The sequence below is a fragment of the Gobio gobio genome (assembly GCF_949357685.1).
Source record: "Gobio gobio genome assembly, chromosome: 10".
In the NCBI taxonomy this organism is placed as follows: domain Eukaryota; kingdom Metazoa; phylum Chordata; class Actinopteri; order Cypriniformes; family Gobionidae; genus Gobio; species Gobio gobio.
In genome coordinates, this window is record NC_137116.1 from 7,178,421 (window position 1) to 7,204,643 (window position 26,223).

Consider the following 26,223-nt stretch of genomic DNA (forward strand, 5'->3'; position numbering starts at 1 on the left):
TGGCATAATAGGTCCGCTTTAAGACATTGGAGCATATAACATTATACAAACATAAGAAAGTAATTGTGAGAATGATGTACCCGACGGATCTCTGCTTCAAAGACTAGCGTGCTGTCTGGTGGCACGCGGTTGGGAACGCCCTGCGATCCGTACGAGAGACTGGGCGGAATGACCATGAGCCGCCTCCCACCTTTGCGCATGTTCAACATCCCATCCTCCCAGCCCTGAGAGATGGAGAGAAATCGCTTTAGACTGCCGTATGACTGATAATGACAAGTAAAAGTCAACTTCCCCCTCACCTTAATGACCTTCCCAGCCCCGAGCTTCAGTCTCAGCAGTTTGTCTTTGTTCAGATTTGAGTCAAACATCTGGAGGAGAGGAAATTAAACAAAAAGAATTTGGATAAAGCTGGGTAGCAAGAAATTAAAAAAAAGGATCTACTAATAAAGTGTTTTTTTTTTTTTTTAAAGAAATTAATACTTTTATTCAGCAAGGACATGAAATTGAAAAACAAATTACAGTAAAGACATTCATAAAGTTACAAAATATTTCTCTTTCAAACTAATGCTTCTCTTCATCAAAACAATCCGGAAAAATTTATTGTGGTTTCTACAAAAATATGAAGCAGCTAAACTGTTTTCAACATTGAAAATAATCAGAAATGAGTAGTAATGATGCTGAAAATTCAGCTTTGATCACAAGCTTTGAATAAATTACATTTTTAAATATATTTAAAATACAATTATTATTTTAAATATTGTAATAATATTTCATAATTTTACAGTATTTTTGATCAAACAAATAAATCCGTGGTGAGCATTTAATACTTATTTTAAAAGAAAGAAATATAAAAATTGACCCGGTACCAAACTTACCGTTAAACATTAGTGTTGCTCTATAATTCTCATAAAAACCATGTTTATATTAACCAGAACATTAATCAGATTTTAGTCATATTCCGATTATGCATGCATCATGTGAATACATTAACTTCCTTCACATATACTGTAGTACATATCAGATCATAATGGCAGCTTATTAACTCGCCTAAGCCATGTCCATTTTTTGCCCTGTGGGCACATAAACGTGATCATTGATAAAACATCTTTACCTGTCCAATGGTGTGGTTTTGCAGCAGCCAGCCAGTGTAGGCCACTTCTAAAGAGTCTCCATTCTCCACAGCCTGACCCTCACCAAGAAGAAGATCCTGGGTCAGGACAGAGTCTACGGGACCGCCGCAGTTCACTTTGGCCAGACAAACCTGAAACAATTAAATCGCTGCGTAAGAATCTCCTTACACAATACCAGGTGACGAAGAACCCATAAAACACAAACCTCTTTAGAAAAGTCTGTAGCTGATTTCTCTGATTCAAACATCAGCGACCAATTCTGTCTCTGGTCATCATAAAACGTGCAGTAGTTACTGGGCTGGACCTGAATGTGAAAGAGACCTTAACAAACAACGTACAGAAAAGAAACATATTTTCCGTCTTTAACTATGTGAGTAAGAGCTCACAGTGAGGATGAAGCCTTTGTGGATCCTGGCGGCCGTCACCGGTTTCTGTTGACTGACATACAGCAGGATCTTGTACTGAAGAAGAGTTCAGACATGTGTGTAAGTGTGTGTATCACCATTTAGGACTCAGTCAAAAAACATGCGATCATTCTAACCTCTTTAGTTGTATGATTTCCAAGGACCGCAGCTCCCAGCTTGCCTTGTTTCACATACTGTCCGTTAACACTGCACGGGGAAAAGACTCATGATATCAGTCAGCAAACTTATTACAGACAATCAGTGCTCAAGATAAATCTTTATATGTAAATTCTAGCATGTACTTTGCTTTGGAAATGTCATGCCTTAATCCTTACACTTAAAATTAACCTGTTAAATATCGAACACTAAAACACAAAAAGGGGCGATACAAACATTTGAGAGGCTGTGGGGAGAGGCAGGGAAAGTGTCATTTCTTGGTTTCATGTTGAAAGTTTGTTGTGAATATTTAGATCTGGTGACTTTGTTCATTCAGTCTTTGTTTAACAATCTAGGAAATCTACTCGCCTTCAGATAAAAGTTGACATATTTCGCATTTTTACAATATTAGGAGGGGACTTGCATGTTTAAAAATGTTGTTAAGTGTTAGCTTATTGCACCCGTGATGAAGAGATAATCAGTATTATTCACTTCACCTGTCATAATGCCGGTCATAATGTTATGCGTGAACGTTGCATATGCATGCGTACGTTTTTGTTGAGTATCATAGGCTTTTATGGCTTATATGCAATTCATTGCAAATCAATGATAATTGATAAAATTGGGAAACATTTTCCCCAAAAGCCTGTTGTGTCATATTTTACATCTATATTAACATGATTTTTTTTTAAAGAATTTAAAAAATTTTACTTTAAAAAAATTGTATGGATTAGTTTTACAGTTTCTTTGTGAACTTTTTGAAGCATCAAAGTGGTAGTTGCGTGGATTGTCAATAGAGGGACAGAAATCTCTCAGATTTTATCAAAAAAAATCTTAATTTGTGTGTCAAAGATGAACCAAGGTCTTACAGGTTTGGAACGATATTAGGGTGAGTAAATGATGACACCTTTTTTGGGAGAACTATCCCTTTAAAATGGATTGTAACTCAAGGTTTATTTTTAAAGATGATGCTCTACAGATTACTGGACTTCAAAAAAGAAAGAGTAAAAAGCTATGCAAGTATACTGTAAAGCAAATTTCTTTATTTTATACAAAATGCATATTTTTGAAAATAATTTGGCCTCTAAAATTGCTAGGAAATCAAAGCCATATGTCTATGTTGTGTTCCAAATTTGAAGTTGATATGACAAAGATGGAGCATGCTAAAAGATTTTAAAGTACCATTTCATGGTAACGCAACGTCCAATTTCAAAACGGTTTTCACAGGATATATTTAGAGTGTTTAAGCTTTTGAATGATTCCTAATTTAGGTATAAAAAGTCAATAAAAATATGCCAAGTTTCCCACTACCATGACACTGACAATAAAAAGGCTAAATAACAAATAATGCGCAACATTTTCTTTTCCAACTTACTATCTGTAGGCATGTACTGCAGTAGCAAAGAGAACAGCGGGAGGATTCTGGGCAGGAGCTGGCTTTTGGGCTGGGGGTCCTGTAACAAATTGTCAGAAAATCTGCTTTAAAGGAGTAGCATCATATTTTTTATAATTGTTTTCCATAAGGTCCACTTATTAAAACTTAAATGACTGTAACTTCAAATAAAGCAGAATTAAATTGAATTCAAATGAAAATATTAACAAAAACTATACCGTGTCTAAGTGATATAAAAATAAAAATAAAACACTAGTAATGGCAAAATCTGTTACAGTGTGTTTTATATAAATGCAGAAATAGTTTGTTGAGCCCCTAAAGTTTCTAAATGCGCTCCTAAATTTTTCAACTTAGTTGGAAAAAACTAAGCATAAAGTCCTGATCAAGTTATTTTATCTTTAAAAAAAAATAGAAAATTTGATTCGTCATTCCTCATTCGGTTGCTCAAGTCTCACCTGAGTTCCCAGAGCTCTTGCGGGGCTGTTTGGGTGCCGTGTACTGGAAAGATTCATTCCCCTTGTTTGCTGTCTGATCCAGTCCAAAGAGAGAGGCTAACTTTGCTCTGAAATCACAAAAAAAGCAGCAAGTAAATCCACTATTACACTTCTCCACTTGTGCAAGATCACATGAGTCTCTGAACGATGCTCGAATCTCAAATCAAAGCTGACCTAATTTTGACTCCGAATGAGTTTTTGATTAAACTTCAAACTTAAGGACATCAATGAACACCTGCAACAACATAAATGAAACCCAAAACATATCACCAGTAAGCTACATACGGTAATAAACGCATACGTCACTGACCCATGGATCTCTCTCCACTTGTAGTCATTGTCCTGCTGTCCTGCCATGCTAGGCCACCAACCGTGTGTGCATTTTGACCTGTTACCAAAGCTAAAAGCTATGGAATGGTAACCAGCTAATTTCCCACTAGTGCATGTGAGCTTCGTGCCACTCTTCAAATTGCATGTAATATCAGATCTCTTTAGCAGGTCTGGCAGTGTCAACAACCCCACAGGAGCTCCTCGTGACTGTGGGTGCCCCGTTCCCAGACTGTGGCCCTGCTCTGATCCGGGACGTCTAACTACCAGCATGTGAGCGGCATTAACACGCTGACTCCAGTCTCCACCTCTCCACAATCTGTCCTAACAGCTTCATATTCCCCAGTTTACACACGTGCATGCTAGGGTATCGTACCAACGGTATAAAATTTGTAACATTAGAGAATTTGTTATATTGTGTATATCGCAGAATATAAATATATAAACATAGCACACACTAATAATAACTTAGATTGGCATTAATTACGTATAAAGAACGGGACGTCCTTGATGTTACAAAGAGTTCTTAAAGTCTAAAAAATCTAGTTCTGAAAATCTAGTTTTTAAATGTTACTTATATGTCTATATGGTGCTTTAAGAGTAAGACAAATTCATGAGACAACACCATTGCTGAGTATTTTCTCCTTAAAACTGCAGTGAACCAAAGACCGTCTCAAAAACGCAGATTGAAATCGCTGGTGTTTCTGACGTTACAAACTACCTTGTAACAAATCACGTCGTGAGGGGAGCTTTAGCATATTTTGGCTTTAGCATATCAATTATGCTCTGAAGCAGGGGAGTCTCAAGAGAAGCCAGGTTATCCCGCTATATTTTTCTGTTGATATGAAAAATCTGGTATATTTAGCAATATAGTGGGTGAATTATGTATAAGATGTACACTATATTGCCAAAAGTATTGGGACACCCCTCCAAATCATTGAATTTGGGTGTCCCAATCATTGCAATGGCCACAGGTGTATAAAAGCAAGCACCTAGGCATGCAGATGCTTCTACAAACATTTGTGAAAGAATGTGTCGCTCTCAGGAGCTCAGTGAACTCAAGCGTGGTACCGTGATAGGCTGCCACCTGTCCAATAAGTCCATTTGTGAAATTTCCTCACTACTAAATATTCCACGGTCAACTGTTAGTGGTATAATAACAAAGTGGAAGCAATTGGGAACAACAGCAACTCAGCCCCGAAGTGGTAGGCCACGTAAAAATCACAGAGCAGGGTCAGCGCATGCTGAGGCGAACAGTGCACAGAAGTCGCCAATTTTCTGCAGAGTCAATAGCTACAGAACTCCAAACTTTGTGTGGCCTTCAGATTAGCTCAAGAACAGTGTGTAGAGCTTCATGGAATGGGTTTCCATGGCCGAGCAGCTGCATCCAAGCCTTACATCATCAAGTGCAATGCAAAGCGTCAGATGGAGTAGGGTAAAGCACGCCGCCACTGGACTCTAGAGCAGTGGAGACGTATTCTCTGGAGTGACCAATCACTCTTCTCTATCTGGCAATCCGATGGACGAGTCTGGGTTTGGTGTTTGCCAGGAGAACCGTACTTGCCTGACTGCATTGTGCCAAGTGTAAAGTTTGTTGGAGGGGGGATTATGGTGTGGGGGTTGTGATTTAGGAGTTGGGCCTGGCCCCTTAGTTCCAGTGAAAGGAACTCTTAATGCTTCAGCATACCAAGACATTTTGTACAATTTCATGCTCCCAACTTTGTGGGAACAGTTTGGGGATGGCCCCTTCTTGTTCCACCATGACTGCGCACCAGTGCACAAAGCAGGTCCATAAAGAATTGGATGAGCGAGTTTGGTGTGGAGGAACTTGACTGGCCTGCACAGAGTCCTGACCTCAACCCGATAGAACACCTTTGGGATGAATTAGAGTGGAGACTGCGAGCCAGGCCTTCTCGTCCAGCATCAGTGCCTGACCTCACAAATGCGCTTCTAGAAGAATGGTCAATAATTCCCATAAACACACTCCTAAACCTTGTGAAAAGCCTTCCCAGACTAGATAAAGCTGTTATAGCTGCAAAGGGTGGGCCAACTCCATATTAAAGGGTAACTAAACCCCTGCTCAGAGCTTAACTCCACCCACTGGCAAATTTTGAAAAATGCTGGAAAAGTGGGCAGACTAGCCCAGCGGAGACAGAGGGGACGAACCGAAGGCGGGACTGAGCGGAGGGCGTGCACCTGAGACACGCGGGGACGGATTGATTGACAGCTGTCAGACTAGCGAGTCGCAAAGATGGAGAAAGACTGGAGTGACGCCAGCTTTGCAACAGAGCAGTCATTCTCCTACCTTCACCTGAATTGGAGGAGGGTGGATTGTCTGTAGACACAAACCCGGAGCCTTATCAATGCGAGCCGCAGCTCAAACTGCGTTAACTCCCGATGCAGACGATGCTAGTGAAGCAGCCGCGCAAGAGAACTGACCTAATCTATCTGCGTCCGCGGCAACCACTTGCGTGTCAGGGTTTGAAAGTGCGTCTCATGTATGAAAATTATCTGTACACATGACGGGCGGCAATAATATCGCAAGAAAAGCCTGACGTGTACTGACAACTGCATTATTTAACCGCATTTTCTTCAATACAATGTTAAAGCATGTGTCAAGTCAGTTTCATTCATAATGTTTCTACTTCATGTAATATGACAGTTCATACTGGAGTGAAGCCGTTCTCATCATGTGATTGGGGGAAACATTTCTGAGGGCGTGTTGAGCTCGTGCCAGGGGCGCGGATAGTGAGCCGTTGGAGGTACCATCCTACGTCACGATGTACCACAACGTCCAATAGGAAAATTCAACTGCAGTAGCCACTGTTCAACCTTAAGAGGGCAGCACTTTGGCGGTTTTACACCATATTTTATAGAATTAAAACACTTTATACTCAAATGTCAAAACATTTACTCGAATCAATGAACAGCATTAATAAAGCCCCAGTATTACAGATCATTAACTAAAAAAAGTTGGTTTAGGGTTTAGTTACCCTTTAAACCCTACGGATTAAGAATGGGATGTCATTAAAGTGCATGTGCATGTAAAGGCAGGCGTCCCAAAACTCTTGCCAATATAGTGTATATTACGGTGTTATGATGAACTATATGACTTTCTCCACTGACGTTCTAAGTTGTTCAAAGCATTTCTAATGATACTGATTTTACAGAAGGCAAGCTGAGATGGCAAACGGGAGCATGGTTTGTGTGTGTTGTTTACTACAGTAAAGTTGAAGCGTTTACTATAGTAAAGACGAATGTATCTCTGAGCTGGTGTGAGTGAGTGGAGGCAGGGCTAATATGCATATACATTTTATTTTTTTACATTTGATAATTACATTTCTGTTCTATTTCTAAATACATGTTAAATAAACATATTGTACCAAAAAAACTTAATTTGTTAAATTCATATTTTTGTAACAATGCATTTGTACTTCCATTGTACTACCTTTCTGACGTGATTACGCAATCCGTGGCGAGCTGCAGAGCAGTGCAACATGAGCAACTTAGGTTAAAAAGTATATACATTTTTAATTTCTTTTGAAAATGGCCTATCGTTTCGCTAGATATGAGCCTATTCCTCGTCTGGGATCGTGCAGAGCCTCTGAAGCCCATTGAAACTGCATTGATTTGGACCTTCAACATTTTGGTTGCCATTATGTGGAGAAAATCCTGGAATGTTTTCCTTAAAAAAATTAATTTCTTTTCGACTGAAGAAAGAAAGAAACGAACACCTTGGATGAGATGGGGTGAGTAAAATATCAGGAAATGTTCATTTTGAAGTGAACTAATTTGTACTCTAAGGTACTAATATGCACCTTTTAGGAGTAAAAGAGGTACAAAGATGTCCTTTAAAGGGTACTGTCCCAGCGACAAGCTGTTGTACCCCTAAATGGACAATTCTGACATAATTTCTCTCTGTGTTTAGTAGGCTGAGATGATTTTAATGAAACTGGAGAAGGAAACACCCCAACCAAGAGTCACCTTCAGCACGAGTGTTGAAAGATCAGACAGCATATGATCAAGGAGGTCCTGCCAGAGCAAATGTAACATTCAAGTGATGAATGTTGAAAACAACTCGTTTTTTAACACAACAAACGGTTCACTTGACGTTAATGTACTTTAGTCGCCACACAAAGTTATATTAGTAACCATTGAGTGACACTTCACTTTCGGTTTATATTTTACCATGAGTGCATTCGAGTAGTTTCCGTGCTATACGTTTAACTAAACGTTATTTAGATAAATAAGGTGAAATATGTTTCCCTGCTGCCCTGCATGATTGTGTGTTTGTCCGTCAGGAACTCACTCACCCCCCAGTGGGAGACAGAAAGTCTCCGTCCTCGTCGTCTGTCGCGAACATGCCTCTGACTGATCGTCACACCGCGAGATGAGCAGAGGCTCCAGCAATACTTATATCACAGATATGAAGGAATGATCGCCAGCATGCGGGGAGTAAATATTAACATATAATATTTCTTTCCAAGTCGCTTCCTGGTTCTGCTGGCGTCAGCTGACCCGCCACATGATCACGCGCGCTTTACGTCACTCAGCATTTCCAACGGCTCTGTGCGAGAAAAGTTTTTTTATTTATTTTATTTTTTTTATTGTATTTTTTGTCTCTAAAAATCTCTTTATATACAACCTGGCTATTGTTAAATGTTGAAAGCTGTAAAGCTATTTAAACAAACAAACAAACAAAACAAAACTGCGAGAGAAAAAAAGTCATAAGCTAATTTGGAAAATTTAAAATAATTACTGATCAGTGAAAATAATATATGATATTATAATTAACAATAATTTTATAATTTATGATGTTTTTAAAAATAATTTATGACTCCATAATGTTTACGTAATTATAACAATGGTACTTTAATTATCCTTTATGTTATTATATTTTTATAATACTTATTATTTATACTTGTATGAGGAAAAATACCATGTTTTTACTATAGTATTAACTGTTTTGAAACTATGCAAAACTAGATTAGTAATATTTAGGGATTAATCTAATTTATTTGGATTGCAGCTTTGTTTTATAGTTTTGTATTGTGTTTGTTTATCATATCCAATACTATAACAGATTTAAATAATACAAAATAATTAAATTATTTAAATAGTAAATCCAATCTGATTTGCATTGGCGCGTGGAAAGTGAAAGTAGCTCGTGAACTTCTGCTGCTGCTAAGCAACCTAACTTTACACAAGCAAAGACACGAGTCTCTTACTACTGTCTATGGTCTCTTAGCGACTGCGAGTATGTACTGTCACTGTGATATATCTATTTTTTTTTAACAAATGAGGTAAGTGTTTAAAAGAGTATTTCATGTTTGTGCGTAGTGCGATGAAACCTGCTTTGAATTGGAACAAATGCGTTTTTAGAACGAATTCAATTCCATCCAATTCAGCTTTTCCTTTCACGAATCATTTTAAATGGTAAACAAATGAATACCACAACATTAGAGAGTTAAATGTCGTTTAATAATCGACATTGTCATTTTTATTCACTAACTGAATTAATAAAAGCCTGTGGATTCATTGTTGGCTAGAAATATTTCATGTAGGCTTAAAAAAGACGTAGCCTATGTTCACTCTCAAATCTGATCAGGTTCAATGTATTACTTCTTTGAAAACTCATATAGAAATATTATATATATACACCGACCAGGCATAATTATAACCACTGACAACAAGTGAAGTGAATAACACTGATTTTCTCTTCATTAGTTAGTGGGTGGGATATATTAGGCAGCAAGTGAACATTTTGTTCTCACAGTTGATGTGTTAGAAGCAGGAAAAATGGGCAAGCGTAAGGATTTGAGCAAGTTTGAGAAGGGCCAAATTGTGATGGCTAGACAACTGGGTCAGAGCATCTCCAAAACTGCAGCTCTTGTGGGATGTTCCCGGTCTGCAGTGGTCAGTATCTATCAAAAGTGGCCCAAGGAAGGAACAGTGGTGAACCGGCCACAGGGTCATGGGCAGCCAAGGCTCATTGATGCACGTGGGGGGCGAAGGCTGGCCTGTGTGGTCCGATCAAACATTTGAGCCACTGTAGGTCAAATTGCTCAAGAAGTTAATGCTGGTTCAGATAGAAAGGTGTCAGCATCACAGCTTGTTGTGTATGCGTCTGCATAGCCATAGACCAGTCAGGGTGCCCATGCTGACCCCTGTTCACCACCGAAAGCGATGAGCATCAGAACTGGACCACGGAGCAATGGAAGAAGGTGGCCTGGTCTGATGAATCACGTTTTCTTTTACACGTGGATGGCCGGGTGCGTGTGCATCGCTTACCTGGGGAACACATGGCACCATGATGCATTATGGGAAGAAGGCAAGCTGGCGGAGGCAGTGTGATGCTTTGGGCAATGTTCTGCTGGGAGACCTTGGGTCCTGCCATCCATGTGGATGTTACTTTGACACGTACTACCTAGTATTGTTGCAGACAATGTACACCCTTTCACGGAAACGGTATTCCCTGGTGGCTGTGGCTCTTTCAGCAGATAATGCGCCCTGACACAAAGAAAAAATGGTTCAGGAATGGTTTGAGGAGCACAACAACGAGTTTGAGGTGTTGACTTGGCCTCCAAATTCCCCAGATCTCAATCAAATCTAGCATCTGTGGGATGTGCTGAACAAACAAGTCCGATCCATGGAGGCCCCATGACTTGGGCCCCAAGTCACTTACAGGACTTAAAGGATCTGCTTAAAGGAACATCTTTGTGCCAGATACCACAGCACACCTTCAGGGGTCTAGTGGAGTCCATGCCTCGACGGGTCAGGGCTGTTTTGGCAGCAAAAGGGGGACCAACACAATATTAGGAAGGTGGTGATAATGTTATGCCTGATCGGTGTATATATAATATTTCTATATGAGTTGTCAAAGAAGTACTTTAATTATAATATAATATTACAATACATATTATACAAAAGACCTGACCCTGAACTATATATATATATATATATATATATATATATATATATATATATATATATATATATATATATATATATATATATATATATATATATATATATATATATATATGTGTATAAATAATGCACATCTGCTTACCACCTCTGGTGTGCAGTATTATCTAATAATATCTAATAATTAAGCTGTCAATTATTCCTTACACAAAATATGATATTAATAGGATTAAGATTTCTTTTTACTCACAAATCTGATCAGGTTCAGTGTACTTCTTTAAAAGCATATCTATTCATCTTTCAGTGATCTGGATGGAGCTCACTGTTATAGGGTGCTGTGCTCGCACCCGTGCTGCTGGGACACTGAGCACAGAGGAATCAGAGGAATCACACGCCTCACTCCAGCACGCGTGAAGAGAAGCTCTCTCAAAGACCGTGCGTTTGCGTTGCATTTCTTATGACTTCTGCATGTCTAATTCTGCTTGTGATTTCTGCATATTGTCACCTAAGCTCCTATTCATTTCAATTTTGCCTGTATAATACCATAATGTTATTCTGCTTTCTTGCAATGCCAACAGCGATCTTTCCATCTCTGAGTATTGTCAACGTCTCTGAATGGGCGGGACGGAGGAGAGCTTTTAAAGAAAGGCCTCTGTACAGCGCTGACACAGAGGCATCTTTGAATGATCTCACCAGACAGACTAAAGACACTGGAAAGATTAAGAGGTGAGTCTTATACGTCATGGCATTAGGAAATCAGTAAAGTCATCAAAAATATTATTGTTCCATCTCTGGTTATTTTCTGGCAGGGCAGATCTTTTCTTCCCAGAATCCATGTCGTCTATTTCCAGCATGCCCACCGATACACAAAACAAAATAAAGGTATGTGGAGGTTACACTTGACTTCCAAAATATAGTACATTTTCAAATATGTGCTGTTTTTGACGCTTGTCAGGCTTTGGAATCTCTGAGAAGTGATGTACTGTAATCTGGTGATTGGTCGGCGTCTCTCGGTGTGAATTGACCTTTATACTGTATGCTGTATAATGTATAACTGCGTCATGATCAGGGCTAGACGTTAATACTCGCCAAATGCATGTGTATTTCAGCAGTGGCGTGTAACTACTAGCCTACTAGCCACTTTTGGCACTTTTATAATAATATATACATTTGTCAACTCAACTGTAGTCTTTTAAAAAGGCACCTGAAATAATAGCTAAGTGCAATCTAGTGTTGTCAAAAATCGCCAAGTTGGGTTGAAAATGGACAAACCCAGCCATTGGGTTGTTGTAACCCAGCGATTGGGTTGTTTTAACCAAGCAATTGGGTTGCAAACACTTAACCCAACCTCTGGGTTAAAACAACCCAAAACAACCCAATTGCTGGGGTTGTCCATTTTCAACCAAACTTGGGTTGTTTTTAACCCAGCATTTTTTAGAGTGTATAGCGAAACTGAAATATCTGAAATGCTTCCAATACTCATTTCCTCAGAATAGAGACACGACACCAGCGTTCTTTCTCTCTCTCTCTCTCTCTCTCTCTCTCTCTCTCTCTCTCTCTCTCTCTCTCTCTCTCTCTCTCTCTCTCTCTCTCTCTCTCTCTCTCTCTCTCTCTCTCTCTCTCTCTCTCTCTCTCTCTCTCTCTCTCTCTCTATCTCTCCAACAGCGAGTGACACACAGACCCTCCTTCTCTCACTCACTCCCTTCATTTGCTCCGGATAAATATTGTTGCTGTTAAAGGGCTTGAATTTCAGCGTGGGATTGCGTGTATTGCGCATACTTTTACTCATTGTCATTGCCACAGATTTTGTGCTCAAACCACTGATCTATATAAATGACTGGATTGCTCATCGCGTTCTAAACTGCCATCAGGCAGTGAAGCCACCGGAAGTGCTGGAGCGGCCATCTTACTATTCCCTACCAGCAGAGGGTATCATTGACGTACAGCCAAAACATTTATAAAATCACACGATTTGCAGCAACTCATAGGATTAGTTTTACGATATATGTATGTAAATTAATAGTTACTTCAGATGTTATCTGTAATGTTTATGGTCTTTTCGGAGAGGATAAGATATCTTGAAATCGTTAATGTGGGCGTGTCTGCACACTGCCGACACAGGTAACGTAACTGAACTAACACAAACATATTTCTTTATGTATGTCATTATTGAGGAAATATGAAACATTAACATATATCTGTGTTTAGCTGCAGAAATTGATTTGAATAGCTTATACAATATTAATACAAGCCTCTATATCGCACTATATTGTATTACTATTCAAAGTTTGCCATGCATCATCTCGGAAATAAAGTAGTCAGCGTTATGATGTGTGTATTTTATTTCCTGATTGATCAAAGTCTATTTCAGACTCTTAAATACATCGCAAATTTGTGCCGTTTACAGTTTCCATATGAGTTTCCATATATTCCAAGTGTTATATGAGTATAAGTATTTCATTTAAGTGTTTTGTATGCCATGTTGTTTAAATAATTAACTGCTTCAAAATGCATGCTGTTAACAAAATCATTGTTGAAACATTTGCAACATATATACATAAATGCATAAACACAACAGTACAATGCGATTTCAGGTTACAAGGCATAAATCTTTATTCCGATTTCAAAATGCACGCTTTGACAGTTATAATACATACGCTGAAGTGTCTCGTTCGCCTGCCGAGCTGATGTTTACTACTGTAATGAATATGAACGTAACTTTTTAATCATTTACATGCTTAGGATGTTTGTGTTGTAAGAATGTACAGGGAGATTTTAGATATAAAAACGGTGTCTCCTTAGGCAATGTTTTCTCAGTAAAATCATATAATGTCTTATTCATTCAATAGAACGCGTGAGCTTACTAGGGAATACCAATATGGCACAATATACACACAAAATAATGTCAAAATGCCGGTCTTGGCGAGTATTCACATAAACGCATGTGTAACAGTATAATGGAGCCGTGCATCAGGTCTTAAAGTGACAGCAGCCTTATGCTGTGTTCACACCAAACGCGAATAGAGCATCTGGCGCGAATGATTTCCATGTTAAGTCAATGGAAAGGCGCGTTGAGGCGCGTCTGGAGGTCCTGCGGCGCGATAGACACGTTTCGCGATGGACGCAATTCCGCCTCATTCGCGCATTCAGTTTGCGTGAATGACGCAAATTGGACGCAAATTGAGCGTCTTGCGCTATACGCGTGTTCTGCGCGAGAGGTGCTTTTTGTGCATTCACGCGTCTGACGCCCGAGTTGAAAAATCTGAACTTCGCCGGTAATTCGCGCTGCGTTAACCAATCAGGAGCCTGCTTGCTGCTGTCACGTGGTAAAGTGACGTGATGAGAAACCCTGCATAAATGTAGTTTTAAGACTTTTTCAGGTGAGAATGTAGTTTTTTAAAGCTCAAATCTGTGGTTTATTTATAAAGAGAGTGCCTATTTAAAAAAATAATCTTGTGTTTTTGGAGTTGTGAGATCCAGGCGATCACCGGGCGTTCAGCGCTCATTAACCCGGCGAGAGCAGCCTTTCCTCGGCTAGTCCTTCTGATGTTTGCCGCTGGCTCTGATGTCCTGTAGTGGTTCGTCTTGTGTGGATCTAACGGCCGATCTTTGGTGTCATGAATCTGCAATTTGTTGTCTGCCAAATCATTTTGACTGAGGGCAAAGAGAAGTTTCATAACTTTATTTTTTAAGGATATTTAAATATACATGCAGTGAAGATAATGTGGGAGTTGCCTGGACCACATTTGTGTGGCTATTCATGTTTAATATATATTTTTAACGAAAATGAAAAGAGGAAGAGTGGTGTTTTATGACATATTTCTCCTGGAGTGCCTTGAACGCGCTATTTCGCTTCAAACTATTTGCGCCGCGAATGGATTCAAAATTTTCGCTCTATTCGCGTTTGGTGTGAACACAGCTTAATAATCCTGCTGCCAAATTATGAGATAATATAAAAAATATCTAAATGGCAGTTTTTCTCCACGGTATCGATGTCAAAATTGTGGCCAGTGAAAATGCGAGTGTCTAATAACTTTGGAAAACCACTAGCCACAGTGACTGGTGAGCAAAAAAAGTGAATCTCAAGCGTTGATGATGAGCATTAAATCATGACTTGTTTTTGCAGTTAAATACAGTTCACATCAGTCCTCTCATTGGCTGCTCTGAGTTGCCACAGTGTCCAGTGGTCACATGGATTCCCAACCCGCACCACAAGCCTCAGTGGCTCCACCGAAACAAGTAGGTCTGACCTCACCATAATGATATCAATAATTGCTCAAGAAACTAGATCAAGTTTGTAGACAAACTTTAAGTTTTGATTGAAAAAGCCTAGCCAGGAAGTTTTGAATAGTTTAAAAATTTTGAAGCTTGAAATAGTTTTAGTTTAGTAGGTTGCTAGGGTGTTGCTATGTGGTGGCTATGGTACTCTGGGTGGTTGCTAGGGTGTTGCTATGTGGTTGCTAGAGTATTCTGGGTGGTAATTAAACAGCTCAAAAACATACTTTATCATTATAATTTTTTTCTTTTAAGACATTTCTCTTTATATAGAACCTTTTTGTCATTAAGGGTTCTTTAAAACTGAGTTCTAAATAGAACCTTTTTTTCTGAAAGTAAACAGACTGGTTATATAAATCACTAGTGCTGCATACTATAGCACTTTTAACCTCAGTATTTATGAGCATGTATTGTGTATTTATTATAATGTACAATGTACTTTTTTATATATTTGCAATGATCTTTCTTCATATTTAACTGATGTTTGGCATCTGCTTTTCACCTTAAAGGTCTAAATCTCCAAACATTGCAATAAAAGAGATAATCTGCCTTCCATCTTGTCAAATGTCCAAGTCATCCAAAGCGGTGAGTAACTAAGGAAGGTGTCTGACACATTTATACTTTATCCACACTGAGCACTGTTTTGGAGAACACAGCATTGGTAAATGCAAAAAATATATATTTATTATTCCTTACTCCTGTTCTTCCATTTGTCCAGTATAATTCTGTTTTTGTTGTTAATATCCAGGTTAACCTGCGGAAGAGGTGTAATGTGTGTAAAAGGAGGGAGCCGAGAGGGAGTAACTGTACACTAGAGGGCGCTGGCACCCCACGGTGGGTGGGCATTGGCTTTGATCCCATCCCTAAACCCATCCCACATCAACTCTCCCGCAGCATTCCCTTCAAAGGTGAGCACAGAAGCTTTTTGGCATACAGCTGCCCTTTGCCTAACTGACCCATATTAAATATAATAATTCTGAGTTTTGTCATTTAAATGCAATATTAGAGCACTACCAACTTAATAAAAATGAATGCATGTGGCCATTTCAGCGAAACAGCCAATGAGGCGTCCAGAGCACAACACCACTTTGTGTATCGTCTGTATTTATATATAAATGGCCACAGCATGTTATAAAATGACGTTGAACTAGTTTAGGGTGTTCGGTTCTCTTGATTCTTTTGGTCCAGAGACTAAAAAAGGAAATTATACATATTGCAAAGGAAACAATGCTGTGTTCTGGGATAAATGAACTCGTTATATGTGCATAGACTGCATAGGTATTTTGACCAGATGAGAACTTGAGAAGGGACTTTAAAATGTGTAAAGGAAAGAAATTCCACACAAAAGCAGAACTGTTGTGAGATGACATGGTTCTGACGCCTGTGCCGAACTTTGAGGGGCTACAGAGTTCCAACGATGAGAAAAAACAGGTGTGCTTGATATCAATATTAAAAAGTAGTATAAAAAAATTAACAAATAGCCTAATTTTCTGCCATATACAATTTCATAAAATCATCAGCTAGCTAATAACAACTTTGTTCTGGTTTAACCTCACTCCAGTCTAAACTAAATGATTTTAGGCTATTTATTTTACTACACATTGTCAATATAAATAAGCTGAAAGACTGTGGATAATTAAAACTAATTCTTAATATCCACTCTTGCTAAATGGGGTAAGCACACTTGTGTTCTCATTTCAGAGGTGTTCTGAGTAAATGATTAAACTGAGTTCAGTGTTGGACAGATCAGATGTTTTAACCAGTCGTAAAACGATTCGGTTCAAAGGAGTCATTAGGTCGCGAATTGGACATTTTTTGGACAGTAAATAATGGCGCAAACACAAGTAAATTAACGAATGCAATCCTTGCGATCACTTTGCGTGATTCTTTTAAATACTCTCCTTCGATAAATACTGCGTCTGAAAGGAAAACTCAAAAGAGGATTTGCGCTGGTTCAAGCTGTTAGTAAATCTGGCCCATAATGTTCATTTTCTCAATGTGATCTTTTATGTCACAAAAACCCAATTTTACAAGATTTCATAATATGTCTGTTTGTGTATGTATTCTTTTCTTTTGTTTCTGTCTCTCCCACTCATCTCTCCACAGATAGTGGGTGTGGATCACTGGACCAAAAACTGCCAAGCCTAACCACACCACACCCAAACCATAGCAGTGGTCTCAGTCCAGCCTTAAGCCTGAGTCTAGGATCAGTGAAGTGCTGGAGAGGCAACTCAAACAGACCTATACATACTTAAGCCAAAGATTTTTAACAGTACAACTCTACACAATCTGTTCCATTAGTAGCAAGTTGTGTCCAGTGATTCAGTGATTTCATCCTAACTGAACTGAACTTGCAAAGTGACTAAATTAAAGCCACAATATGTAATTTTTCGCCGCTAGAGGTCGCTTATTCAAAACAAAGGCGTAGCTTGATGACACCTTGATTTGGCGGAGCTTTTATTCTGCCGCAGTCGAGCGCTTCTGCTTCTTCTGCTCATGTGTATATGGAGTAACGCACCGTTGTTTATCATATTACACACATTTGAGTGTGTTGAAAGTTATGTTATAATGCTACTCTGTGTGTTTGCTCAGCGCGACTATGAGACACTTGTTCACACTGCAGTGAGCTAGATCCATTTTAGGCATTGTAAAACATGGTACTCGCAGTAAATCAAGAAAACCAGATTTAAACAATAAGACTAACTGTGTTGAGCTGTAGAACAATGATTCGTTTTCTGTGATGAATGATCCAAACAGTTGCTCATCTGTTTAATAAAACACATCTTATATTAAAGCGTCTTTGGTGTTTCCATGGTTTCTACAAAATAAAATCGTGGGTAACGTGGGTATGATGTCATTGATAGGCGACGCACGGTCCGTGTCCTGGTTAAAATTGCTTATTTCTCTGGATTTAAACATTCTTGGAAACATTTGGGATAATCCAGGTACACAAGTCCACAAAATATCTAAAAAAAAATTGGGGGGATATTTTAATCCAAAAATCTTACATACTGTGCCTTTAAATCACAGGCTAGAATTCTAATACTGTTTTTAATATTAAGTGGAGCACAAATCCTTGATTAGCTCCAAACCTTTCTTAATTTAATCATTATTGGTGAAACCCACCCTTTTCAATTTTTTAATAGTAGTATATAAATAATAATAATATGCATTGGTGAAACATCTATTTTAACGCAATAAAATGTTATAATGCATTTGTTGCTTGCAAAAAAACTACTTTTAATTGGCCGCCAGTGGAGAAAAAAGCTTTTTAGGTCCAGATGTTGTACATCTATCGTACATCATGCTATTGCTAAAAAGTCAAACCTTGACCCTTTGGTGCAAACACACACACACAGCTGCAGTGTCCACCCCGGGTCGCTTCTCACACCCAGCGTCTGTCTCTGTTCCAGGTAACCTCCCGTCTCACCGCACGCATGACCACACACCCATTGCACTTGTTTTTCCATTAGCCCAGAGATTTTGAGTGTGTTTATATAGGAGAGAATGGGCAAAAAACACTGAGAGAGTGGGTTCTGTGCGCTGGGATTTCCACAGTTGACATCCAAGGGAGGATACGGTTTGTTCCTCACCGGTCACAGATGCTGAGACACCATAAACATAATGTTTGTGGCACAAGCCAGGTGTGACCCAGAAACTGTGCACTGACTACAACTCTGGGTGACATGCAACATCCACCCAAAAGAAAAGGTCATTTACTGCATGACATTTGTTTGTCAGTCAGGTTCCTCCATGTGTGCAGGTGTTTCCTTTACTTATGCATCTGAATCATATCATTTATTATGCCTGTCATCAGAATGAAATATTCGTTTGCTATTGACTGAATAATACAGTATGTATTATAAACACTCTCTATTATAGTAAAAATAGCCATTTGATAATATATAATTTTACTATATAAGAATTATGACAAAAGCAGTTTGTTCTTATAAGTTATAATTATACATAGCATCAAATACACACAATTTGCTCTTTCTTTTTACATGACTATTTTTTCTTACATATGTGCCGAAATGGAAGTGAAAAGGCCAGCGAATCCATTCGACAGAAATCACTCAAACACACTCCGATGTCTAATCATGCAAGTAGAAACTTCAACACTAAATTGATGCCACTACATTTAACTTAAGTGTACTAAATTCATCACATGACCTCATGAAGTCACACTTGCAGTTGTCATTGTGGAAATAAACAGTTATTTTGCATTTTATTCAAACATTTTATTTATTAACATTTTGCTGTACAATCAAATCATAAGTCAAGAAAATAATTCTCAAAGTACTTTTCATTCGTCACACTGGAAATGAAAGGTTCAGTTGAACGCATTGCACTGTGGGATTAATAGTATACCAGCTAACAAAAATATGTTCTAATAGCCTTTTGCTGATATTCACATAAAAGTTATTTCTGAATGTTTTCTGAATGTTCAAAAAGGTTTTTTGGTCACACTTTAGATTAGGGTCCAATTCTCACTATTAACTATTATTAACTTTTGCCTCAATAAACTCCTAATTGCTATTATTAATAGTTAGTAAGGTAATGGTTAAGTTTAGGATTAAAAGATGTAGAATATAATCATGCAAAATAAGGCATTAATATGTGCTTTATGAGTACTAATAAACAGCCAATATCCTAGTTATATATGCAACTAGTTAATAGTGAGAATTGGACCCTAAACTAAAGCGTTACAGTTTTTTTATGTTTCATAAATGTTTAAATCATTCTGCAAACATTATGGTAATGTTACTTTTAAATTTTTTCTAAACATTCTGAAACAAGTAACAATTAAAAAATATTCCACAATTTATAGGATGTTTTGAGAATATTATTAAAGACCAGTGCTGCTTGCGAAATCACATACTGTAAAGTAGGTACTACATTTGGTTAGAAACCATTTAAAAAAGTATGTTCTATATAGTATGTCATTGTCATGGGACCTATGGCGTCAGTTTCATCTCTTCACTGCCATTCATAAATTGTCTCCCGTGGCCACATGGGATAGTAAAGTGTCCATCATATGCACACTTCAGAATCTCACCGGAAGTAGTAGGTCATCCGCGTACTTTTCGCCTACTGTTTTATGAATAATACTATGATTTTGGACATTTGCACATACTGTTTTTTCCCTGCTATATTGTATGGAAGTAGGCATATAATTCAGTTAAAGGGGACATATTATGCCTCTTTTCACAAGATGTTATATAAATCTCTGGTGTCCCCAGAATGTGTCTGTGAAGTTTCAGCTCAAAATACCCCCCAGATCATTTAATATAGCTTGTCAAATTTGCCCTTATTTGGGTGTGAGCAAAGAGTCTCTTTTGTGTGTGTCCCTTTAAATGCAAATGAGCTACTACTCCCCGCCCCTTCCAGCGACTCCTTTACACGAGCTTCGGATAGTCAACAACAAAACTAATCTCACTCAAATGTCAGAAATAACCAGTTGTGGAGTGCAGCGTTGCATGTTTGAAAGACTTGGACAAGAGGCTGACACTTTTAGACACACCTGGACGTTTCTCAATGGTTAGTGGATGTTACTTTTGATTCATCTCATCGACTAGCATGTACCATCATGTTTATCTATAAAAAGTTGTACAGGTGCTCGTGTGGGGGCTTAAAAAACTCATTGTATAGTCACCTGACTATACAATGCATAATAAATGTGCGTTTATGAATTAGGTGAGCGTTTTTGGGATAAAACAACAGCTGTACAGCATTCTAGAAATCTCATTCAGAAAGGACATTTGCAAACATTCACAGAATATGAAGTGCCATCCTCACTTGTTCTGGATATGAAGTTAAAGCGTCAAAAAGCGTTGGTATTGACCCATCCTTCGTTGGTGAAGCAGTGATGCGTAAAATAATTTGCGCAAATATATAACATTTTAATGACATTCTTCGGCACATTTCCTTCAAAAAACATTTTTTTAGTGGCTCGGATGGCGGGAGTCTATGGAGACTCGTATGTTCGTTGGTACATCAACAACAGAACATTAGTAATGTTTTTGGCGTGGACTGTAATACTCTAGTGCTGATATAGTAAACATAAATGTTCTGTTCTTCACACTCAGGTGTGTCTATGCTAAAAGGGCCAATCATCAACTGTCATGGGCGGGGCTTTCCTACTCTTACGTGGGAGTAGGAGGAAATATGAAGAGATTGATAATGATTGATGGAGATTATAAAAGTATTGAGTGGATTTTTACCATTATAGGCTGGTTGTTTACACACACTGTGGACACACATCTGTGTTCAAAACACCTTATAAAAGTGAATTTTGCATAATATGTCCCTTTTAATGTTACTAAGGTTTGTTCATAAATTTGAGAGAGCCTTGCCAGAATATTCCCCGTTAGCTGGGATTGACCGTATGTGATCCGGGTATTCCATGCACGCATACAAAACATTTGCGTAAAGTGCACTGTATACATACTATATACTCCAAAAATAGTACAATTAGTGTGACAGCCTGTGTCTCCTAATTTAGTCAGGTGGCAATGCATGACTGGAACAAACACAAGTCAGAAAGACAAACAGCCGCTGTTCTACTGTTGAATAGAGCTGCAGTAAAGTGCTACACACACAACGGGCCTAGACGCGTCATTGACTGCCAGTGTTTGTTCTGAACAGACGCTCAACGCCATCGGACTGACAACAAGCCCCTCTGACCTTTAAACACTTAAAAGAGAAATGTGATAAAATGACAATACCAGAGAGATTTGTGTGGTTGCTTGGAAGAGGACCTCACAACCAACATATGACTCTTAAGGCCCATTCACACTAAGAACTATAAAGATAACTACACTATATGGACAAAAGTACTGGGACATAGTGTTGTCACGATACTGGAATTTCTAACTTCGATATGATACCTAAAAAAGTATCGATATTCGATACCATTTTCGATACCACGGGGGAAAAAATGCTGCATATACTGTCAAATAGATATTTTAATATAATTTCTTTTTTTGTCCGTCTATTGAAAGTCTAGGCAATTACAAATTTATTCTGAAGGGATCACTTTATATGAAAAGGCCTTTAAGCTTTTTTCTCATAAACGTTGATCCCATTACAATTATCTCACAAATATTTGCTAACTAATTGTGTTGCAATAGCTTACTACATACAGCACAAGAAAGCTTGATTTCAAATTGAATTTAAAAAGACGAGTAAACAGTAATAAAATAAGAACAAATAAACAAATGACTAACATTAGCACAAATAAATACAATAGAATAATGGTATAAATGAAATAGACTGCTTTATATTTTCAGGTAGGTCTAACAGTATTCAGGTAAGAAACTGAATTTAAAAAAACAAAGTAATCAAATTTAAAATAACATTGGATAATCTTCATTATAAAAAATGTAATACAGATTAATCCATTAAAGCTACACAAGTTAATGAGTCAAGAGCAGTAAGTGATCGTTTGTCTTTTTTAGTTTGAATAATAAATAATTGCTGTCCCTTTAAGACCCAACGCACGCATGGATCCCAAACACTGTTCCTGTTACTCATTCTTCCTGAACTGTTTACGACTATGTTTATGTTAATACTCAAGCAAGATGGACATTGAGACATGTTTTGAGTGTATTTGACCATTAATAAGCTGGAAAAAGGAGCTCATTTACGGCTTTATTACGGCATGTGTATGTGCTCTTCAGATGCAAGCGCGAAATCTGCGGGAATGAGTAGAATTAATGTTATGTGCGATCCCGCGCAAAATTCAGACCGGTCACACCAAAATGAACACGCTGTCATAAAGAAAAATCCAGCAGAACACGCGTTCGCCGTGTTCAGAGGTTTAACCGGACTGAATGAGAGGAGGCAGGTGCGTGTCAACTCGCTGTCGGTCAGAGAGGAGAGCACGGCTGGTATCGATACTGTAGAAAAGCAATATCGTATCGTTTCAGATATTTCAGTATCGATACATATCGAAATATCAATATTTTTGACAACACTACTGGGACACACCTGTTAATTCAATCAGACCTATTGCCACATGTGTATAAATCAAGCAATGAGCCATGCAGTCTGCATTTACAAACATTTGTGAAAAAATGGGTTGTACTGAAGAGCTCAGTGAATTCAAGCGTTGTACTGTGTGATAGGATCATGCCACCTTTGCAAGTCATCCCTGCTACTCCACAGTCAACTGTGAGTGGTATTAGTAGTAAGAAACAGCAGCGAAAGACCATGTAAAGTCATGCTGAGGCGCATGGTGCGTGAAAGTCGCCAACGCTCTGATGATTCCACAGCTGAAGAGTACCAAACTTCCTCTGGCATTAATATCAGCTCAAAAACTGTGCGGCGGGAGCACCGTGGAGTGGGTTTCCATGCCCTAGCAGCTGCATGCAAACATCACATCAAATGGGTTGTTGACGTGACATGGCATTTTCACTGTCACACAAGATAAAAATTAATATAATTAGTATTGTCATCATTTAAAATGCAGTAAATGGTTAAACATTTCTTTGTTTAACCATGCATTCACTCAAACCAATCTATTAATCTTAACTTGGGTTTTCTGAGTAAACAAGGTTTAGCATGTGAATAGTACAGATCACTAGATTTTTTACAATTAAGACATGAAAAGTTAACTAATAAATGATAGTTAGAATCACTGTTGGATTTTACAGTGCAGCATTGTCCAAAATGTCTAGCTCAACCCCTGAAAAACAGCCTAATACCATTATCCCTACTCCACCAAACTTTACAGTCAGGCAAGTCCCGTTCTACCAAACTCAGACTTGTTGTTCACGGTAACCCAGCCCCTGACACAAGCGGTTCTTATTTCTAGACCAGCAATGTTTTGGTGCTACTTAAGAACCACTTTTCCTGGGTCGGAACTGGTGCTTTGGGTGCCGAAAGAAAAAGAACCGATTTGAAACTAGGCTCTGGCTCCGAACAAGCACCAGCACTGCCTTGGTGGAAAAGGGGTACATGTGCACATGTCATGGGCTTCACAGTAACATGACCTTGAATGGGGTCCTTCAACTAATTAAAGTCGTCCGTGGAATTGGTTGGACATGGTTTTCTGTGACAAAAAGTATTAGTAAAAGGTATTTATTAACAGTTGTATCCTTTTCTTTTTAATTTATTGAACCATGCTTGAGACAGTTGTAAGAAAAATGAAGATGGATGTAGAAGATATTGTTGAAGAAGTTTATTGCAGCATAGCAGTGACAAAGTACATGTAGCATTTTGGGTTCACCGGTGTCAGAATGAACCCAGAACATTCAAATCTCAAACCTTTTATCCTGTTACAGTTTACCACTCTTAATGTAAATGAAGTTACTCCTGTTGTAACAGCTGTGGTCTGTATATGTTAATGAATTTTAGGCACCCCATTGTCTGAGATGGTTCTCGGTGTCCCATTCCCATTCTACTAATTGATTACCATTTGCTCAGGATGTGATCAACCCAAATGGTACATAAACAATATAACTTGACTTTCTTCTGTATGATAAATAAGCCATTTTGGGGATGAGCTCATTCTAAAACTTTAGAGTGGGATCTGAGTCGGGGCAAACTACAATTTCTTACACAGTCACACCATAGGACAATTATTATTATTTTAAAATCTAATAAAGCAGTTTTTATATCAACAGGTCCATGTATGAACCAATGATAAAATAACACAAGAGACCAGGGAAGCACATGACATGATCACATGAGGGCACAATGGAATCACATGACATTGGACATAACAAAATATGAACATGAAACAAAACCAAAATACACCATGGCACTATAAAGTCATGAGTAAATCTAAAGTATTTCACTTTACTTGTAAAAAAACAAAAACAAAAAAAAAACAATTAGATTTTACAGTGTGTAATGGTCAGGTGTCCCAATGCTTTTGTCCATATAGTGTATAATAGCATGATTTCTTAACATAATCGCATCCTATGTTTTCACGTAAAGCCATCAATGATGCATTTATAGATGTTAGTAACTGTATTATCACTCACAATAAGTATGAGTACACAACACTATTAATAACAATATATTCACTTATTTGACAGAAATAAATCTGAATTACTAAAAAGTCATTGTAACTATAAAATAATAACATTATAGCAATGCAGGCTGAATCTTCATAAATACATTCATGGAATCATACGACTGACTAATTAATATTTATAAATCAGTGTATAGTGGATTATGTGCATTGAAAAAGCAAATGCATGACCTATAAAATGATATAAATGTAACAAAAAATGTTCTTAGAATGCAGTATTGGTCTTAATGAGTCTTTATAAATATATTTACAGAATAGTAATACTTACTTATAAATAAGTCATGGAACTAAAATTCATTATAAGCATGGGCTTCATAGAAAGTCAATTTAGCGGGCGAAAGCAATTGCAACACTTTCTTGACTCACTTATTTGATCTGAATGCCAGAAGTAAAAACTTTTTTACTCAAAATTACTGCTTGGTTTGAAATATTTGTCATCAGGTTTCACTTTTTTAAATAATAGACTATATTCTCTGTGTGTGTGTGTGTGTGTGTGTGTGTGAGAGAGTGAGTGTGTGTGTGTGAGCGTGTGTGTGTGTGTGTGTGATTATATGTGCTGACCTCATTGCAGCAGGTAAACTCTGACTTTGCGGAGGATAAAGGCGTCTTTTGATGGCCGGTGACTCAGGGAAAGACTGAGAGCCTCCACAGGCAAACAGATTTCATTCAGGCCGGCCGTCAGCTCTCATAGTTAAATTAGCGTAAGAACCAAGCAAGCCGTTTAAGCAAACAGATGACCTGATGAGTAGAGCAGGAAGTGAAATAAATAACTGCTTGTGGGATTGTGGATTGTAAAAGTGCCATTGCGGTGACGTGAATCAGAGTCGTGCATTTCTTGTATTTCCAGATTTCATTACTGTTTGCTCCTATTGCCATAATTGCCAAGCAGGACCATAGAGGGCAATCGGGAACATTGTACTGGTTCCACTAAGGTCCTCTATGACAGAGGCTACATTCATCTGGATATGTTTGAAAATGTAATAGGAAATGCTGTCCTAGCTCAAAACATGAGTGCGTCACCTGCTAATGAAATGATTGTGTCAGAAGAATAGCATAACTTTATTATGTTTTGTCT

General features: G+C 38.2%; 2 protein-coding genes across 6 annotated transcripts in view; one reads left to right on the forward strand and one right to left on the reverse strand.

Moving 5' to 3' along the window:
* Positions 1-8,451, reverse strand: part of fkbp15b (FKBP prolyl isomerase family member 15b) — a 36,237-nt gene extending 27,786 nt beyond the window's left edge. The window contains exons 1-9 of one of the 5 annotated variants that reach the window (XM_079828040.1): positions 8,218-8,451; positions 3,539-3,645; positions 3,066-3,144; positions 1,672-1,741; positions 1,517-1,591; positions 1,336-1,434; positions 1,112-1,261; positions 300-368; positions 81-224 (exon numbers count right to left, since the gene is read on the reverse strand). In XM_079828040.1, the coding sequence (XP_079684166.1) occupies positions 81-224; positions 300-368; positions 1,112-1,261; positions 1,336-1,434; positions 1,517-1,591; positions 1,672-1,741; positions 3,066-3,144; positions 3,539-3,645; positions 8,218-8,267 (843 nt within the window). In that variant the 5' untranslated portion in view covers positions 8,268-8,451. Of the gene's footprint in view, positions 1-80; positions 369-1,111; positions 1,262-1,335; positions 1,435-1,516; positions 1,592-1,671; positions 1,742-3,065; positions 3,145-3,538; positions 3,646-3,887; positions 4,160-8,217 lie in introns of those variants that run through there. The other 4 variants (XM_079828041.1, XM_079828042.1, XM_079828043.1 and 1 more) reach the window with 4 other exon arrangements.
* LOC307133189 (uncharacterized protein) lies at positions 7,833-17,897 on the forward strand. Its single transcript, XM_079828045.1, has 8 exons — positions 7,833-7,950; positions 11,136-11,266; positions 11,410-11,557; positions 11,641-11,713; positions 14,958-15,070; positions 15,616-15,691; positions 15,855-16,014; positions 17,213-17,897. Exons 1-8 carry the CDS (start codon positions 7,922-7,924, stop codon positions 17,359-17,361), a joined length of 879 nt encoding a protein of 292 aa, XP_079684171.1. The 5' UTR covers positions 7,833-7,921; the 3' UTR covers positions 17,362-17,897.
* The last annotated feature ends 8,326 nt before the right edge of the window (positions 17,898-26,223 follow it).